The sequence below is a fragment of the Megalopta genalis genome, chromosome 13, assembly GCF_051020955.1.
Source record: "Megalopta genalis isolate 19385.01 chromosome 13, iyMegGena1_principal, whole genome shotgun sequence".
Taxonomy (NCBI): Eukaryota; Metazoa; Arthropoda; class Insecta; order Hymenoptera; family Halictidae; genus Megalopta; species Megalopta genalis.
In genome coordinates, this window is record NC_135025.1 from 9,205,815 (window position 1) to 9,226,211 (window position 20,397).

Genomic DNA, 20,397 nt, shown 5'->3' on the forward strand with positions numbered 1-20,397 from the left:
TTCTTTGTTCAAAAAGTTTATTTTCAAGTACAATAGATAAAACACTTTGTGGTATTTTACGAGGAACGTTATAATGTTAAGCAATTAAACCACCATAATGATAAACACTTATTTATGCGGACTGTTGCAATATTATGGAAATCGATTGCATTCAATAATAGATTTGCCATAGAGGAAGTTGACTTTTAAAGAATATTCAACTTTATTCTCGTAGTAACAATAATTAAAAGATTTTAGGAATGCTTTGATGGAGCGATCTATTTTTATCATTGATCATTGGAGAAGGAATGTTCGATGGTATTTAATTTTAGTAATTAGATGGAACGTTATCCTTTTCAAATTGTTATATATGCGGAAGTTTAAATTCACAATTCTTGAATATTCTATTTACAAATAAATAAATCTTATTTAGGACAGTAACAGGCGTCTTTAGTTTGCTGTAATATCCAATTTAGATGTGGACCCACTCTCGTGTAAATCGAAACTGCAGGTGTGTTGCCGCATTTATTTACGTCCGAAATTATACCTGTCGCAAAAATGTGTAATATGTAAATGTTACGTATTAATTGTTAATATGTAAATGTTACAATATGTAAATTTTTCAATAAGATCCTTGTCAATCTTGTTTTCATACGAGTAAAGCTCAACATTAGCAGATGATATTTCGAGAAAATTCTTTAACACTGCACTCTGTCGTGAAACTTATATTATTCTGTCATCAAACTTATATTATTAAATAACGTGTACAATGTTATACACACCAACGAGATCATAAATTCCAGTGTACGAACGATATTGAATTGAGAAACCTACGTCGTTCTGAAAAAAATACGTTCAAGATTATTCAAATTAACAGTAACAGTTTTTAATTAATACTCTCTTTATTATTACTAATTAATGGTAGTATAATAAATTTATACTACTATATACTATATAAATATAATAAATTATTACTAATATACTCTCTTTGTACCCGCATATTTTAATAACAAATATGCAATTATTGGTAATAGCGAAATAAATACCTAAGAAGAATGTATTGTATTACAAAAACAATGCAAATACGATGCGTTTAAAGAATTAAAGAATTTAACGTAAGCGCATATGGTTCATTAAACAATCGTCTTACCTCGCATACTATAGAACTTCCACCTAAAATACCAGCACAACCGGAGTCTTTGTGGAAGTTCATAGGATTTATTCCAGATTTAATGCATTCGTTGTGACCTAAAATCGGAAGTCCTAATTTTCGTGGTCGACAGGTTTCATTGTTGCTCTTATCTTCAGTTTTGCTCACTGTCCATCCAACTAGGGTCCCTACTTGACCAAGATACGTCGAACCTGGACATTAACATGTTTCATAACTGCGTGGGTATATACTTTTCAGAATTTTGCATCCTATATCCCTTATCTCTATTCGATTTTGTTAACTGTGGACAACCATTCTTAAAAAAACTCAAAACTTGTGACGATTTAAGAGAAACGCCAGTGTCGTTGATTCTTTAATGCAGTGTCACAATTAATATATCGAGATCGTTCCGTAAATGGTTATTTTAAGTTCAGTGTGTCTACATGTATATTCTTCATAAATACGGATTTATTTATTTATTTATTTATATATATTTATAATTAAAATTATAATTAAAATAATTATAAGTTATAATTAAAATATATATTATTTATATATATATATTTATTTATTTAAACACAACAGTGCAAAGATTCCTATTTCGTTACGACCTTTATATTGGGTTTCTTAATATGTACACACCTGGATTTGGCAGACAGATAGGCGATATCCTCCTTTCAAATTTAATTGGTTGACTCAATTTGATTAACGCCAAATCGTGAGCGCGCGAGTCAGGATTGTATTCCGGGTAAAGCGACACTGATTCCACGCTGATCGTCGCCGATGATACGTCTAGGCTGCATCTATCGTATTCTCCAAGAGATACTTTTACCTCTGCCGGAGTTACGCTGTTAAAACGATGTCTTGATTATCGTCAAATTTTAACAATACACGAACGATCTGCTTCCAAGTTTTTTTTTTATAAACTATTCGTAACATACGAATATGTTGCGGATTTCATGGATTCACGATAAGAATGTGTAGACGCAATTTAAGATCTCAGAAAGATTACAAATATTTAAGAATGTCTGCACATTGTTTTCAACTGAACGAAGTTATTAAAGAGAGAATGAATATATTACGCCCGATTTCTGTTTGTTGTAATCTGCAATTGGCGAAGAGAATTTTTATCTTTAGCACAAAGATTCACAGTTCACATATTATATATTATATATATATATATTTATTTTATATTATATATATATTATATTATATATATTTAATATTTCGTGTAATTTTTAACGTGTACACCGTTCAACTATAATTTTATGCACGTTTCGATAACAAACAGGCAATTCTTATAGATTTCGATGCGCTGAATAGATCATAATTACCTTTTTCTTTTATACTATAACCGCGATAACTTTACGCAGAACAATTTTGCAGACTCTTAAAAGCATTGCAGTACATTTATTTGCAACATCATCAACATACAAATATCCTTGAAGAATGCTTAAAAAGAGCGGGGCGCTTTTTAACGCGTCGTTGTTCTCAAACATCCCTTAAAATTAAATTTCTCAAAAACTGACGGCGATGATGAAAAATATATAAAAGTTGATCATTCGAGGTCGAATTAAGAAGGAAATTGAAATTTGTTGTTTGACGTCGCTAACATGACAGCTTCAATTCCGATGCTGCATGATAATATAAACGAACACGTCATCTCTACGTCATTTTATTTTTGAAGTACGAATATAAGAAACTCTTAACGTCAATGATTAAAAATATCGAAGAAATATCCCGAGTTCCAGTATCTGTTTTACTTTTAACAAGAACATATTATGATATTATATATATTATAATATAATAATATATAATAATATATAATATATAATATATATAATATAATATATATATATTATTATATTAATTTATTATAATATAATAATATATAATAATATATAATATATAATATATATATATATTATTATATTAATTTATTATATTATATATATATATATATATACATATATTATGATATAATAATATAACATACCTGACTAATTGGCTCGCCGCGGTCAAAACGTAACGATCATTGATCAGGACCCCGCTGAAGGACAATTGCGATCTCACATGAACATTCGCCAGCCATGGAAACTCGTGCGCTATGGTGTACTCTCCGCCAAGAAGTCGCGCTTCGCCGGATCGATTCGGTCGTCCGCACACTGTATACAATTTACACGTTCGAACAATTAAACGCGAATGCCGTTAGGAACCGATCCGAAAACGCGGGACAGATCTACGATGATCCACGGGATCGTTGTAACGCTTACAAGAGATTTACTCACCGCAGTTGCCGCAACTTTTGAATCTGCCGAATAGGAAGTCCAGAACACCTCTCGTTCGTCTCGTTTTCTCCTTCTCAAATAGGTTCCGCTGAATCAGTAGAATTGTTCAAAAATTAATCTCAAATCTCGCGATCACAAGTTTCTCGGATAACCTCCGTTCTATTGGGTTGGCAACTAAGTAATCGCCGATTTGTTCAATGAAATACAAATTTCTTTTTTACTTGGAATGAAGTTTAATCTGTAATGTATTTTCCATTTTGTTCGATGACCTTTTGCCATCTCTCTGACAACTTGAAAATTCCACGCTCGTAGAAAGTCTGATCCTTTTCGGCCAAAAACTGAGTTAAGCGAGATTTTACAGCGTCGTCATCGTTAAAAGTTTTACCACGAAGGGAGTTGTCCAGGGATCGAAATAAGTGGTAATCCGATGGCGCGAGATCAGGGCTATATGGTGGGTGTAACATCAATTCCCAAGCAATATCCATCAATTTTTGCCGAGTGGACAAAGACGTGTGCGGCCTAGCATTGTCCTGCTGGAAAATGACACCTTTACGATCGACCAATTCTGGTCGCTTTTCCTTGATCGCTGCATTCAATTTGTCCAGTTGCTAACATTCACCGATAATAAAAAAATAACATAATAATAATAATAATAATAATTTTATAATATAACATTTACGGATATCATAAAAATGGGAGTGAGAGACATCTATAACTGAAATCGGCAATTACTTAGTTGCCAATCCAATAATAGTATATTTCTGCGCGTTTATTTACTGTTCGCAGCGAGATCGCACGGTTTTCTCGCGAAGATTCACACCACAGTTCTCTATTTTAATCGGTGCGAGACATTTTATTTCTCGAATTTAATGTATTCGTTTAAAAGACGAAGTTATTAATTTGAGCACGCAACTAGTCAAATTAACTAGCTACTGTTAACTATCAAATTAACAATTAACAAATTAAATTGTAAAACGATTCGTATGCGCAGAGTTGGCGACAACTATGGGAGGATATTTTGTGCGATTATCATCAGGGTTAATTCTTTAACTTCTTTGTACGAGAGAATGGATCAACATTAAATCCATCGAGCCGATAGGAACGACCAGTTCCGCATTTTGTATTTGAAAATTATTGTAATTGTAACTGTTTCACAGGAAATTATCGGATAAATTTCTTCGCTGAAGCATCGAATCATAATGAAAACAACGAAAAGCCTAAACTCATTCAGCATTGTCATTATTACGAAGTGACACGCGACAGCCACGTTCAAAATCCTTTGCACATGAGTGGCGTCTCCGAGGCGTCATTAAAAATTGTTCCGTCAGCTCTCAATAATAATTTTATCATTCAAATTTGTATATTAGTATATTATATATTATTATAATATTATAATATTAGTATATTATATATTATTATATATAATATTAGTATATTATATATTATTATATATAATATTATAATATTTGTATATTATATATTATTATAATATTATAATATTTGTATATTGAAGCGTAACTGTTGCATGGATCACAATATACAACTCCACGCGCATAAAATGCACCAGGTCGTATAAGATAGAAAAAACCGTGGCTCGGGAAAGCTATTTTAAATTTTGCGTTAATCCGACTTCGAGAGTTCAACGGGTTAAGACACGGTAGGTTTAGCCTCGAAAACGGAACTTAGGAAAACAAACTCGGGGATCGTTCGTCGATAATAGACGGAGACGTCAGAATTCGTGTATTTTGTGCGAACTTATTCAACAAGCGTTTGCATCTTTTAGCGTTGCGAGCACGGCGGAAATTACAAGTTATAAGTTAACGCGACTGTACGTTTCTCTTTTAAAATATAAAAGCAACTTTACCGTTTGCAGCCGAGTCTCCTTTTACGCGCACCTTTTAAACGCGGTTTGGAAATTATGCGATACATATTGCATGCGGACCCCGTTGCATAGGTGCAATATGCATACCACATGTTGCACAGAGGCAGAGCGTACCCCTAATTTCTGAACATAAATTATGCGTTCTCTGCGCGCTTTTCAGTGATTTTCAGTTCGTCTACCGCATAGAAAGAGACTCGACAGTGCTTTTCAAACAAATGCTCGCCGTATCGTCGCATTGAAAACCGCGATCGATGGATGTTTCTTCACTTTTCCGTTCGAGCCTAACCGAAGGCGGAGAGCAGGGGATGAAACAAGTATAGCAGCAACGAAGAAAGATGCGTCTTACCGTAGGGGCGGGTCGGTCGCAGCGGGCCGATCCCGAAATTAGCAGAACGATGCAAAGGAGGTACTTGATGAAATCCTGTAGCTTCATGGCTTTGCTGTCGACTGTTGAGACGGTACTGGTCCTCGGCTAAACAACTGGTTTGCATAGCGGGACTATCGACTGTAGCCCGCATCCAACTCTGGCCCCAAGGCTTTTTCTTTGCCGCTCCACGCGTTTCCCACGCGCAAGTTCGAAGCGAAGCTTCCTCTCGAGGACGCTAATCCAAAGACGTCCTCGGCACGTTCTGTTTTCGTTAGAACTTTAAACGACCGGGAACCGGTTCGCCGGTACTGTTAGATGATTCTATGTATGCGAGTTGATCGATCTACTCGCGGAAATGGAACACGTTATATGTAGGTTGGCGGGAAGCGAACTAGCAGAGCGACGTTTCGTATCAAAGATTATATCAGAATATATATATTAGATATTGTAATATATCTAATTATTAGATATTATTATTATTATTAGATATATTATTATAATATCTTATTATTAGATATTATAATATATCTAATATATATATATATATATATATATATATATATATATATATATATTAGAATCGTTCTATTCTATTAGAATATATATATTAGATATTATAATATATCTAATTATTAGATATTATTATTATTAGATATATTATTATTATATCTTATTATTAGATATTATAATATATCTAATATATATATTAGAATCGTTCTATTCTATTAGAATATATCTAATTATTAGATATTATTATTATTAGATATATTATTATTATATCTTATTATTAGATATTATAATATATCTAATATATATATTAGAATCGTTCTATTCTATTAGAATATATCTAATTATTAGATATTATTATTATTATTATTATTAGATATATTATTATTATATCTTATTATTAGATATTATAATATATCTAATATATATATTAGAATCGTTCTATTCTATTAGAATATATATATTAGATATTATTATTGTTATTATTATTATTATTATTATTAGATATATTATTATTATATCTTATTATTAGATATTATAATATATCTAATATATATATTAGAATCGTTCTATTCGCGGTTCCTAATCTGCGGATATTTTTCGCGGTCAAAATGTTGTTTGCACTAGCCCTTCTTAATTTACAGAGCGTGAGACCGTTATTGCGGTAATTAGTAATCGATAAAAATGAAGACAATTTGTACAGCGAAGCGCTTTCGATGTTCGTGCGCTGGCATAATGAATAGTTTATTCGAAGGATGTAAATGATTACGACGTGGATCCATGTTATAAGACTTTTTATTGCTTATTATTCAACGCGTTTTTAACAAATATTTAGGTCTTCGGAGTACACAGCGTCTTATCTATAGGTTGAGCAATGTACAGTTTCACGCGCGGCATAGTTCTATTTAATAGCGGTTAATCGAAGTAAGCGACATGGAAAAAACAAGGTACACGAAAGAAATAATTGAGTATTTTCCACGCACAGTCGCGTACCAGCTAGTCGCGCGAGCATCGAGGTTCCGTAGAAACTAACAACCCTTCGCGAACACGTTCGAAGCGTTCGAAATGTTTTTTCGTCGGAGAATTTCATATTTCGTTAGAGTGCTAGCCTTGTCGATACGGCAACATTTGTCCACGATGGTTGACCGCGCGAGCATCTGAATTGGATCGATTACCAATTGACATGCCAACGCGATCTCCAAAGATAATTCGTAGATTTTCGAAATTATCGCGAGCTTTCGCGAGCGGTGTTCCTATAATTTGTTCGGAATCTGAGCACTCGAATCTTCAGACTTGTGTGTATCGGACAATGCGTCGGAGTCGTCGTTATTGCTTATGATTTCGTTGAAAAATCTCGAGTCTGTGTCAATTACGTTATAAAATTCTATGTATCGTGCCCGTGTCGGAACGGAATTTTCGTCCGCGAATACTTCAGCGGAATTCCATCGAAGTTTTTTGCCTTCGTTACACGGTGACGCCGATTTCAGTTATGCTCGCAGAAACAACCCTCTCGCGAGTGATAGATGATCCAGTCTATGTAACGCGTGACTCTCGTGTAGACGCCCGGATATCCTGGCCGGGCGCATCCGTTGCCCCAGGACACTATACCTATAAGCTCGTACTTCTTGTCTTCGCGTTCAGCTATCAGAGGACCCCCGCTATCTCCCTGAAATTGTACCAGAGAAAACAATTACTGGCCGAGAGTCGAACTCCGCTGAACACAGTAAATTCTCCGCAATTGTTCAGCTTGTGAACAAAAATGGACAATTTGGGAAGAGCTTACACGGTTATTAAATATATTAAATGTGTTAAATATATATTAACTATATATTAAATATATTAAATATATATTATATATATAATATAATAATATAATAATAATAATAATATAATATTATTTTATATAATATATTATAATATTATATATAATATAATAATAATTATATTATAATATATTTATTATATATTATATATTATATATTTATAATATATTATAATATTATATATAATATATATATTATATTATTATTATTATTATTATATAATATATATTAAATGCGGTTATAAAATAATCTCGCGGCCCTATTTTATAGTTACCGATTATCAACCTCTTCCTAAATTGTCCATTTTTCTTCACAAATTGAAGGACAATCGAAGAGATTTTACTATATACGGAAAATTTAGAATACAATAAATTCTCCCCAAATTGCCTCTCTAAACAAAAATAAGCAATTTGGAAATAATCGCACCTCCTCTTGCCAAATTGTCCATTTTTGTGTATGACTCGAGCGTCAATCAGGAAGAATCTTTACTCCGTAACGATCTAATCTGTTAATTGTATAAACTGGCACACACCCTGTAGAGGACAGTCTCGACGGAAGAGCAGAAAGGAATAGAAATAAAATTGTTTACCTGACACGAGTCCTTCTTGCCTTCGTGGTATCCGGCGCACATCATGTTATCGGAAATCATACGGGGACTGTAGCTGGTGTTGCGGCAATCCTGAAGGCTCATAACCGGTACCTCGACTTCCTGCAGGAGGCACGAAGGTTTCCCATCCTCGTGCAAGGTGCCCCAGCCGGACACGATTGCCTTCGTGCCGACATACTGCTTATCTGGAAGCATAAACGGCGCGGCCCGTATGCAGTTGCAGAACGACCAAAAAGGAAACGAACGGCCGAATCTAGTCGGGACGATGCACGCAGGCCTGCCTGGTCAACGCCGACCGATCCACTTGCGCTTTTCATCGGCGGAATATATCGGTAACAGGTGCGAGGCCGATTACGCAATTCGGTTAGCGTATATTCACGTTCATCCAGCTCCGATTCGAACAGAAGCGAATCGGGAGTCCTCGATTTACGAAAAATCGCCTGTTATCGCGCGATTGCGCTCGGCCGCGGTACCCGTATGTTGACTAATTTATGGCTGCAATGGTGCAACGTAATCGGCCGCTAAATAATTGGCTGATTGAAGGAATTGCGCAGCGAGAAACGGCACCAATCGATGCAACCACCTCCGCGCCGGTGCGTTATGCTTTTGTTTCGCACAACGGGATATTCGCGTAGCAAGAGCTGCTTTCGAAGTTTGCATGCGTACAAGTTACAAGTTATAGAGGACACTACGGAAGAAGATTCTTGACATTTTCGGCTCGGATAAAGAAGTTAAAAAGACGAGAGCTTTTTATTTCTTTTCTGTCATTCCAAAGTAACGGCAAAATTAAAGAAAAAAAGGTATTTCAGTCATTGTACAGTGTGAAGAAGTAGTTCCTTCAATAATTAAAAGAAATTCGAGTCATTTAGTCCAGTTGTGAAAATGTTATTGCGCTTCGAAAGGTGTGCGGAGATTTTTTTGACTAATTGTATATTTATCTATCAATTTAGGTAAAATTTCAGATAAAATTTTAAGTAAATTTAGGTAAAATTTTAAATAAAATTGTAGATAAAATTTTAAGTAAATTTAGGTAAAATTTTAGATAAAATTATAGGTAAAATTTTAGATAAAATTTTAGACTAAATTTTAGATAAAATTTTAGGTAAATTTAGATAAAATTTTAGGTAAATTTAAGTAAAATTTCAAATACAATTTTAGGTAAAATTTTAGGTAAAATGGTAAATAAATTAGGTAAAGAGAAAATAGGTAAATTCAGGTAAAATTTTAGGTAAATTTAGGTAAAATTGTAGCGCTCCTCGCAGTTTTAGCACAACACAAGAAGAGAGCCACAGCGCTCCCCTGAAACGGTTAATACCGTGGTTTCAGCTTGTATATAATATCAAGAGAATACTGTACACATTACCTATACATAAAAGGTTCGAATCTACTCGGCCAGAATTTGCGTATACACTTGGGAGAGCCGTTACATATTTCATACACAGTCCAATACATAAATATTGTAAATTCCTCTGTTATCAAACCCTAGGCACGAAAGCAATATGTACTTAGTCATGAAATACGGAAACACGCAAGAAAAGATATCGTGTTATTCTATTAGATAAATTATTCAGTACAAAGAAGTGTTAGTCAACGTAGAAAGAAATCGTAACGCAAGGGGTTAATTTTATTCCAGGTTATACAGTAAATTCTCTCTAATTAACGCTCAGATTGTGCGCGAAAATGAACAATTTGGGAAGAGAAGATACGATTATTCGAGCCTTGCGGCTGATTGTCCATTTTTGTGCACGATTTTGTGCGTCAATCAGGGAGAATTTAGTGTACGTTTTGTATTAACAAAATAATATTAATATATTATATATTATATATTATTATATATTATATATTATTATATATTATATATTATTATATATTATATATTATTATATATTATTATTATATATTAATATTAAAATAATATTAATTAGCTTCTGTTAACCGCTTGTACTGTGACAGTTATTGTTTCGCGTCGTTTTGATAACAGCAGAATCAAATATTATTCTCTTCACCTAATTTATTTACAATTTTACCTAAAATTTTACTTAAATTTATCTAAAATGCTCCGTAAAAAAAAATAGTAGATTACGTATGAAATTTCAATCGCGAGGTTAACTCGTTGTTATTATTGCGCGCGACAAAAAAGTTTGTTAAAACAAACAGCAAAAATGCAAAGATGTTTGTTATTATTAACGCTAGAACTACCGAGAACAAACTCACGATATACATACAAGAAACGTATAATATCGATGATAATTCTAATATATGCTTGGACGAAAAGATTGTTTGTCGAAAGATTCCTCTCGCGGAAAACATTTTCGCGGTCTCGGAAACCGCGAGAGGAAAAATCGGAGACCAATTGTTTCGACTGGTTCGATAGTTCTGGCGTTAAGGGATTTACTTTGCGAACGGGAGCTCGAGAATTCCATCGATCTCCGGTTCGCGGCTCTGACGAGCCATTGTGAATTTCAAACGCTTGCTTGCTTGCTTGCTTGCCTGCACCGTGAATGCATAAAATCTGCAGTTCGCTAATTTCGTCGAGGCGAGAAGAAGTTGAAAAGTAGTTTTTACCTCGCACGGACGGCAAACATATGGGCCTAATGGCGTCGCTGAGCGGCACCCTCTCGTTCAGCCGCAGCAAAGCGATGTCGTTGTCGAAATTGAGGAAACTGAACTCGCCCATCAGCACACGGACCACGTATCTAGTTTCTACCCCCTTGTCGATGCACCTGTCGTGCTCTCCGAAGGTGACCTTGATCATGAACCACATGAATCTGAAAGCGGGACTAGAAAAGCTGACCATGCTCGCTTCGAGAACAGGACCGTGATTAGCAATTTAAATGGATATTCGCGAAAGGCGCGCTCGGCGTCGTGGCTCGGTTTCAGTTTTTATCGGCGGATCCACGTCGATCGACAGCTGTTCACGCGCCTGATAAGCCCGCTTTTCAACGCAGACAAGATTTATTTGTTACTTGTTAACGGCGCGAATCGTCGATGCGCGTGATCGTTGAACTGCGGATTTTATGCATTGCGCAGTGTTTACGGGATGAACACAATAAAATATAGGCTTCGCTCGACTGGAATCGAATGTTTATTGATTTTATATATATATATATATATTATTTATATATATTTTTGATATATATTGATATTATATTCGTTTATCTGATTCGTTTGCCTGTAGTCTATGTAAACACATTGCAAGTTTTATTAACCCGAGAAAGATAACCTACGTCGCAGAGGCGCCTGCGAAGACTGTTGATTTTTGTTAATTTTTCATAGAGGTCTAGTGATTTAAGTTTAAAATTACTTAAAATATAAAAAAATATAATATAAATGCATTTTATTTGTACAATAATGCCGAACCTTTAAAATGACTAGATTAACTTAAATAAATATCCATTGTTAGTATAAAATTGACGCCTTAGAAAAGCATGCGCCTCTGAAGCGTATGGTTATCTTTTACGTACGTTGTCATATGGTTATCTTTCTAGGGTTAACATCGAATCTATTCAAGCCGATTGAAATAACCGGTTTCACGTTTTTGTTTTTTCTTTTAGAAAATCGTTTCTCCTTAGTTCGTAAATTATAATAAAAACGTCGAGTGGTCTGAATAAATACAGTCTTCTCGTCGTTAAAAAGCAACACGCGTTAGTGACTTTTAGGGCCCGGTATGGGGATTAGCGTTAACGTTAAGCTAGAAAGTGATCAACGTAGCTTATTTTACTATGTGGAATTCCGATTGATCCGTGCATTTAATTGATACGATATTAATTTACAGTTAAACTTACCCTTTGACACAGTGGGCTGCGGTGAGGACAAACCGGTCGTTTATTAATGTACCGCCACAGTAAAATTTGTTCAGGTACGATAGTCTCGCTATCCATGGGAATTCGTTTATATGAGTCGTTTGGCCGCCGACTATGCGGCTTTCTTCGTTTCGTATCCCGCAACCTGATTGTTTAAGGCAATCGCAAGCATTAATTTTCCAGTTCATTAAGCGAGAACGATGATGATGTCGATAGTGATGCGTTCGAATGTTTATGTATTCGTATGATTATTCGAATGTTATGACACAGCAAGTGAATTATTTGAATCCTTTATGGGAATACGGTTATACTCACTGCAATAACATGGCGATGGCGATTCTACGGCCGATGGTGGCTTGTTACCAAAGATTCCAAAGAAGTTCTTCACTTTATCGGCAAACGTGCCCGCCTAGAAGTTTGTTTCTTTAATATTTGGTTGTGATAAGGTTATTTTTATATTTATATATATATATATTATATAATATATAATATTAAAATAATATAATAATAATAATAATAAATATATAATTATTATATTATATAATATATATATATTATATAATATTATTATTATTATTATAATAAATATATATATAATATTTTTATATTTTATATATATATATATTTATATATATTATTTTATATATACACATATTTATATACATTATTATTATAATGTCTTATAACTTATGTATTTACACATAATTAATACATCCATCTTACATCACTTGTTTGTAAATAAGAAACCCATACATTTTACATTACTTAATTGTAAATGTGTGAGTACATTAACTTACAATTGTGAATTCTATCATGTTCTCAAGTTACTTAATTATGGCATACTGAATGATTTTCATGTTAGACAAGTTTCGTTGCCAGAGACGCGATTATTACGTGTTGCAAATGAGTTCTTGAATTATTTGCGAACCGTGTGCATAAAAGGAAGTGGAAGCTTTTACTAGTTATTTTTCATATTCATAAAGGATTAATTTTTCCAACTGTTACCTACTGGTAGAAAATCATCCATCAAAAATCCAGTATTTGCTTTCATCCATGCACGACTCAATATCATACTTGAGATAAATCCGAATAGAGTAAAAATGTCTAATTGTTGCTAAAATTTGTTCTATCTAGAGATCCTGTTCATTTTTGTCGATGCTTATTTAACTACCCCTATTACACTTGCATGCTTTAAGGGACGCATTCGCTGTAATCGCGTTCATCAAAATAAAACTAAATATAATTAATATAACACGTAGAAGCATGAATCTAAGTGAAATAATATTTGAGCCAGACGCGATCGATTTTGAAGAGTATTCTTATACTTCGACGATTATATTATTATACTATATATATAGTATAATAATATATATAAATAATATATATATATATAATAATATGGTATAATAATATATAATAATATGGTATAATATGGTATAATATAGTATATATAAATATACTATATATTTATATATACTATATTATACCATATTTATATTATATTATTATATTATTATACTTCGACGAGTATTCTTCGGTTCTTTCAAAATTCACGTATAATTCGACGATAATAATCCGCCTTCGACATTGTCGCATAAACGTAAACAAGATCCTAAGGACATCTCAATTTAAACAAGGACAATTTATTCGTTAAATAATCTTACCTGGCAGGGTTCAAAGGCCAGTAACAGAGCGAGCCATGCTCCGAGCCACCGCGAGAACCTCATTTTCCGCGATCGAGTTAAATCCTGCTTGATCGGTGTGAACTTTCGCGCGTCACGTACCAAAGGAAAGATTCTATCGATGTAAGATTCGCCGCGCGCGCACTGTCATGGACGAGTTACGGACATGTCCTTGGCCAGGTGTTACTGTCGTCAGTGTCCCACGACGACTGAGGGCGACTCGGGTCGAAGAGGTAATTGCTATTCCAGAAGAGAAGGAGGGCACACAGCCGACTGGTCGGCGACTGGACAGTACCTGACCAGTTGGTGTTCACGTTCAGGGTCGAATTACGGATGACTGTTATTGACCGTCATCAGGGTCACCGGGACCTTTTGGACGATTTTCACCGTGATCGCTTTTCGTGCTCGCTCTTTTCCCTCGTACAGTAAACGACCCGGCGTCGATGCATTCATTAGTCGGTGATGTAATCCCGCGCAAAGAGCCTAAATAAATAATTGGTTCGACGCGACGGATGCCGTCGCGAAGACGTAACCGTCGGAAAGGACGGCAGTCCTTCGCGGTTTGTTCTGTTCCCGAGCGACGATCCTACCATCGATTAGGCCGAGTTAGGAAATAAGCAGTCCGTGAAAGGATAATGCGAGGCGATTTGAGCCGAGATTTTCGATAAGTCGAAAGTAAGCGAGCGTAATTGGGGTTTTTACCGAAAGAGAAATTTATTAAGAGTTGCCTACAACTCTTGTTGCGCTCGAAACGAAATGTCTCGAGCGTGGAAACGAATCGGAGCAAAACCGAATTTTTATTGGGAAACGATGATAAAAGCTGGATCGTTGAAATGTTCGCGGTTTACGTTAACAATGTCGCGCTGTCAATGCGGCGTAAAGTGTATTAAAGGCAACGGAGCATATTTCGATTAAATTGAACAGCTTTTGAATATAGATATGCAGCTTTATATATTCACTTAAAAATACGCTTAACGTTAACAACGTCGCGTTGTTAATACGGCGTAAAGTGTGTCGAAGCGAACGGAGCATATTTCGATGAAATTGAACAGCTTTTGAATATAGATATGCAGTTTTATATATTCACTTAAAAATACGCTTAAAGTTAACAACGTCGCGTTGTTAATACGGCGCAAAGTGTGTCGAAGCGAACGGAGCATATTTCGATTAAATTGAACAGCTGTTGAAAATAGATATGCAGTTTTATATGTTCGCTTAAAAACACGCACACCAGCCTATAATATTCGAAGGTGATATTTCGAATGCGACGGCTTCGGCTGACTTGTCCGGACGCGCCCAAAATTCATTCTCGAGTGCGCATTATTATGCAGATTCCACGGGAGAGGTTTACGGCCACACACAGCCGCATCTTATACGCGGAGCTCTTATTACGTACGAGCTTGGCCGCGTCATTTGGTACCGTTTGGTACAGCGGGTGTCCCGCGCTAACGATACCCCGTCGCTCCGAGACCGAAAGAGCGGTTTCGTACGAGACATGACCATTAAGGTCTGGTTTTTCCACTTTCAGCTAAATTACGATGATGCGTTTACGTCTCTTCTCGGCCGTATGATCTTTGTTTCGCGAGAGAGAGAGAGAGAGAGAGAGAGAGAGAGAGAGAGAGAGAGAGCCCGAAAAAAGCTGTTCCCGTAGTCTGCCGTGGACGCCGGCGAGAATTCCTGTTTCCACACGCAGGAAATTATTCGATAAAAAGAAACAGAAAAGTGTTTGAAACGCGCGGTGTTTAGAAGCACGGTATTTATGGCCTGCATAAAACGACAAGTTGAAAAACTACCCGCGATGCCTTCGTTTCTCGAAATACAGCGTGATTTTACGAGAGAACGCCGAAGGTCGTAGTTTTACCTTGAATTATAACGGACACATTCGGATAGATCGTTTAATTATGGCGAGATTGTCGATCGGCAGAAGAAATTAACATAATTGAAAGTTAAATAGATACGTTATATCTATTAATAAATATATAATTTGTGAAAGTCACGCGAGTATGCGTATCATACGTCGAATTCGTAACGACGAATAATATGAAGATACATATTTATACTAATATATGCACGTTCGTTTCGTATTTTTTTATATTCCTCTATCTTTCCTTTATCTCTCTACATTTACGAGACAATTGTGTATAAAATAATTTTATTATTAATAATTTTAAGAAAATATTGTGCGGTAATGTTATATATTGTTTGTTACAGTGATTGAAAAGAAAGAAAATAATAAGAAATACTTGAATGTTCAGCCAAAATGACCTAACTACCGTGTGCCGCGTCGCGCCGTTAGTACTATCTGTAATCCGAGGGTTGATATTCAAAATAAGAAACAGCTGTTTTCTAAATGTAAAAGTAATCTATTCGAACGACGATCGGTCGAATTAATGCGCTTTTAAAAGTAAGAAATTACGACGCTCAAACTGCGAAAGATACGATCGAGTTTTCATAACTCTTCATTTAGTCGAGTGATTTCAATGCTTGGTTGCGAGCATGCATATACATGTACGTAAACGAGATACGTAAATTCTTTCTTTGCACATCTTTTTCATAGATAACTGAGTTGATACAGTACGTTTCAAGTCGATTTAGTCGATATTTTTACAGGGTGTTCCAGGCAACTTGCACACTTTTGTAACTTCCGAAGTATGCGCTGTACGAAAAATTGTTGTGTACGAAAGTTACATGGTTTATAAGGATACATTATGTAATGTATTTATCTTTTTTCTAGGTGGAGGCGTTTCGGAGATTTGGAGGTTTTCTTCAATGGAATACTGTATTTTTTATGCCAAAATATGGAAGAACGTCGCAATAATTAACGAAAAATTGAGTACTTATCTAACAATTTTATTTAAATATAAATAACTTTATATTTTACGTGAAAAAAATGTTCAAAAAATAAAGTGAAAATACTCGTTAGTAATTATTATTAGTTTTAATATTAGTATTTACTATTAGTATATAATTTGTAGTATATATATATATATATATAATAATATATATAATAGTATAATAGTGTATATATAGTGTATAATAGTATATATATACAGGGTGTCCCACAATTATTTTAACAGCCGAAAATGAGGGGTAGCTGAGGTCATTTGAAGTAACCTTTTCCTTTGCGAAAATGCAATCCGCGGCTTTGTTTACGAGTTATTAACGAAAAACACTGGCCAATGAGAGGTGACGGTGCGAGAGAGAGAGTCCGCGAGAGAGTACGCAGCACGAGGCTTTGACAGATGGTCGGGACGGACTCGAGCCACGTTCGAAGTATTGAACAAATCACGAAGCGAGAACTTTCCGGATTTTTTTTTTACTACGTGACAGTGATATTTTGAAGAAAAACGCTGTTCACCTTTACTTTAGAATGTCTGAAGAATATTTACTAATTTTTCGGACCCGAAATAATAAGTAATTTAACCGTGACGGCCGTTTTAATTTTCTAGTGTGCATGACACCTCGTGTGTAACATATGAAATTTTTAAGCAAGGTGTACAGTGAAGATTAACAAAGTACGTAAATGATATTTTACGTTAATGGTATTTTATTTAAATGATTCCGTGTCCGAACATAGTTCAACGAATGATTCGCAAAGCTAATTTAATAAATAATAATCGTGTTAAAGGACGTAAGGGATATGTTTGTTAGAGAAATATGAAGAATATTATCAACAAGAAACTCACCCATTTAGTTGTAAAATCCACTTCATGCACGGAAATGTGTGCAGGAGGATAGTGCATTGACCTCGTACAATGTATGATGAACTGCACAGCTGATCTGTATCCGACGGCGACGAACAGACGGATATCTCCAGGCAGGCAATTTCAACGTTTACTTTCACTGCATTATCACTAAACACTGATCACTTATCAATAATATTTATGGACCAACTTTCCTGGGTTAATATGTATGGCCCTGAAAAGAGCCGATTGTTTTATGCGACGCGTTCGAAGTTCATATCGTTAAGAACACATACCGCGTTGACGGGATAAACTGCGGAAGACTAGCACAATGGCTGACAATGTTCGCGTTCGATGGAAAACAGTTGAAATTCGCTCGTAGGAGAACGAAACACAGTCGACCATCGTGCCAGTCTTCTGCAGTTCATCTCGACAACGCGGTACATACGTGTCGTTAACAGTGAGAACTTCGAACGCGTCGCATAAAACAATCGGCTCTTTTCAGGGCCATACATATTAACCCAGGAAAGTTGGTCCATAAATATTATTGATAAGTGATCAGTGTTTAGTGATAATGCAGTGAAAGTAAACGTTGAAATTGCCTGCCTGGAGATATCCTTCTGTTCGTCGCCGTCGGATACAGATCAGCTGTGCAGTTCATCATACATTGTACGAGGTCAATGCACTATCCTCCTGCACACATTTCCGTGCATGAAGTGGATTTTACAACTAAATGGGTGAGTTTCTTGTTGATAATATTCTTCATATTTCTCTAACAAACATATCCCTTACATCCTTTAACACGATTATTATTTATTAAATTAGCTTTGCGAATCATTCGTTGAACTATGTTCGGACACGGAATTATTTAAATAAAATACCATTAACGTAAAATATCATTTACGTACTTTGTTAATCTTCACTGTACACCTTGCTTAAAAATTTCATATGTTACACACGAGGTGTCATGCACACTAGAAAATTAAAACGGCCGTCACGGTTAAATTACTTATTATTTCGGGTCCGAAAAATTAGTAAATATTCTTCAGACGTTATAAAGTAAAGATGAACAGCGTTTTTCTTAAAAATATCACTGTTACGTAGTAAAAAAAAATCCGGAAAGTTCTCGCTTCGTGATTTGTTCAATACTTCGAACGTGGCTCGAGTCCGTCCCGACCATCTGTCAAAGCCTCGTGCTGCGTACTCTCTCGCGGACTCTCTCTCTCGCACCGTCACCTCTCATTGGCCAGTGTTTTTCGTTAATAACTCGTAAACAAAGCCGCGGATTGCATTTTCGCAAAGGAAAAAGTTACTTCAAATGACCTCAGCTACCCCTCATTTTCGGCTGTTAAAATAATTGTGGGACACCCTGTATATATATATATATATATATATATATACTATTATATATTATATACTATACTATATACTATATAGTATATAATTTATTATTAGTATTAATAGTTATTAGTTAGGGGTTTAGGATTAATGGGGATCAACACCTTTTTACTCAGAATTCAACGTTCTCCCACATTTTGGCATAAAAAACACAGTATTCCATTGAAAAAGAAACAAAGTCTCCACCTGGAAAAAAATAAATACACTACATAAAAAAATAAACCATGCGACTTCTGTATACAAAACTTTTTCGCATACTTTGGAAGTAACAGAAGAAGAAGCAACACTCTACAGTAAACGTGTTACGAGCATCGATGAAATCTAGAAATAATTTCAACATGGATGAATCGAATAAAATATATTTCATGCGATTGATTCGGATAACATATATACAATGTCCTAGCATTATTTTCAAAACACAGGCGCACCGGTGTGCATACCGTCGCTCTGGCTTCTGCAGAACGTACGCTTCATTAAGTTAATTCTGGTTTGACATGAACCGTTACGCACACTGGTAATTATGCTAGCAACGTTTGGCAGCCGTTCACGCAACAATAGGTGCGTCACGAGTTCAGGTAATGCTACGGTCGATTGTGAATTGTCCTCTAAACGTGTTGCATCTTTCTTAGAAACGTACGAGAAGAACGAGTTTCTGGATGCTATAATCTATCCTGTTGTTGCATCTTCGATTACAGTTCGGCTTATTTACAGAGATCGCGACTGTACTTCGCACGGTTGACTTTCCATAGCGCGAGGAACCTATGTTCTTAAGTATAAAACTAACGAAACATAATACAATCTATGAGAACTATGTACAAGTATCGAGCGATCCACTGGACTCGACGCACCACTTTCTTCTTTTTTAACAGTGCTAAATTTACATTGCGTGCATATATGATTTCTAATTTTTACAATATATATATATATATTGTAAAAATTATAAATAATATATATATATATATATATATATTCTATTCTATTTCTATTATATTTATATATATATATATATATATATATATATATATATATATATATATATTTCCAGTTTTAAGAATATTTAGTCAGTCGGAGTATTACGCCAACAGCCGGTGACAATAATTATTTAGAATTGAGACGACTCTCGCAGTTTGTTACTTTCGAACATACGCATTGCTCCCGACCGTGCTGCTGTTTTCTCACGCGCGAGAGAGAACAGATTAATTTTCTAACGCGAAGCGATTAATTTTTC

The 20,397-nt window shown here is 35.1% G+C and overlaps 2 protein-coding genes across 3 annotated transcripts; both read right to left on the bottom strand.

Moving 5' to 3' along the window:
* On the bottom strand, window positions 1-5,796 carry LOC117224874 (vitamin K-dependent protein C). Its single transcript, XM_033478070.2, has 7 exons — window positions 5,646-5,796; window positions 3,418-3,505; window positions 3,126-3,294; window positions 1,772-1,977; window positions 1,130-1,341; window positions 762-819; window positions 1-526 (listed from the first exon to the last, which is right to left on the bottom strand). Exons 1-7 carry the CDS (start codon window positions 5,730-5,732, stop codon window positions 405-407), a joined length of 942 nt encoding a protein of 313 aa, XP_033333961.2. The 5' UTR covers window positions 5,733-5,796; the 3' UTR covers window positions 1-404.
* A 1,154-nt stretch (window positions 5,797-6,950) lies between these two features.
* LOC117224948 (trypsin-1) lies at window positions 6,951-14,359 on the bottom strand. 2 transcript variants are annotated; one of them, XM_033478189.2, is made up of 6 exons: window positions 14,071-14,359; window positions 12,722-12,815; window positions 12,389-12,551; window positions 11,169-11,383; window positions 8,586-8,788; window positions 6,951-7,839 (listed from the first exon to the last, which is right to left on the bottom strand). In XM_033478189.2, exons 1-6 carry the CDS (start codon window positions 14,131-14,133, stop codon window positions 7,657-7,659), a joined length of 921 nt encoding a protein of 306 aa, XP_033334080.1. In that variant the 5' UTR covers window positions 14,134-14,359; the 3' UTR covers window positions 6,951-7,656. The 2 variants fall into 2 exon arrangements, with proteins under 2 accessions (XP_033334080.1, XP_033334081.1); XM_033478190.2 differs by having other exon boundaries at window positions 11,169-11,371; window positions 14,071-14,356.
* Window positions 14,360-20,397: the final 6,038 nt, after the last annotated feature.

Bases quoted from the DNA above. Each gene is read 5' to 3' on its own strand.
- LOC117224874 (XM_033478070.2), bottom strand. From the start codon at position 5,732: ATGAAGCTACAGGATTTCATCAAGTACCTCCTTTGCATCGTTCTGCTA. The intron at 3,506-5,645 runs GTAAGACGCATC...CTACTGATTCAG, and splicing joins GCGACCGACCCGCCCCTACG to CGGAACCTATTTGAGAAGGA. The intron at 1,342-1,771 runs GTGTGTACATAT...GTTAATGTCCAG, and splicing joins TATCTGTCTGCCAAATCCAG to GTTCGACGTATCTTGGTCAA.
- LOC117224948 (XM_033478189.2), bottom strand. From the start codon at position 14,133: ATGAGGTTCTCGCGGTGGCTCGGAGCATGGCTCGCTCTGTTACTGGCC. The intron at 12,816-14,070 runs GTAAGATTATTT...ACAAACTTCTAG, and splicing joins TGGCCTTTGAACCCTGCCAG to GCGGGCACGTTTGCCGATAA. The intron at 7,840-8,585 runs GTAAACAATTTT...GTACAATTTCAG, and splicing joins GCAAGAAGGACTCGTGTCAG to GGAGATAGCGGGGGTCCTCT.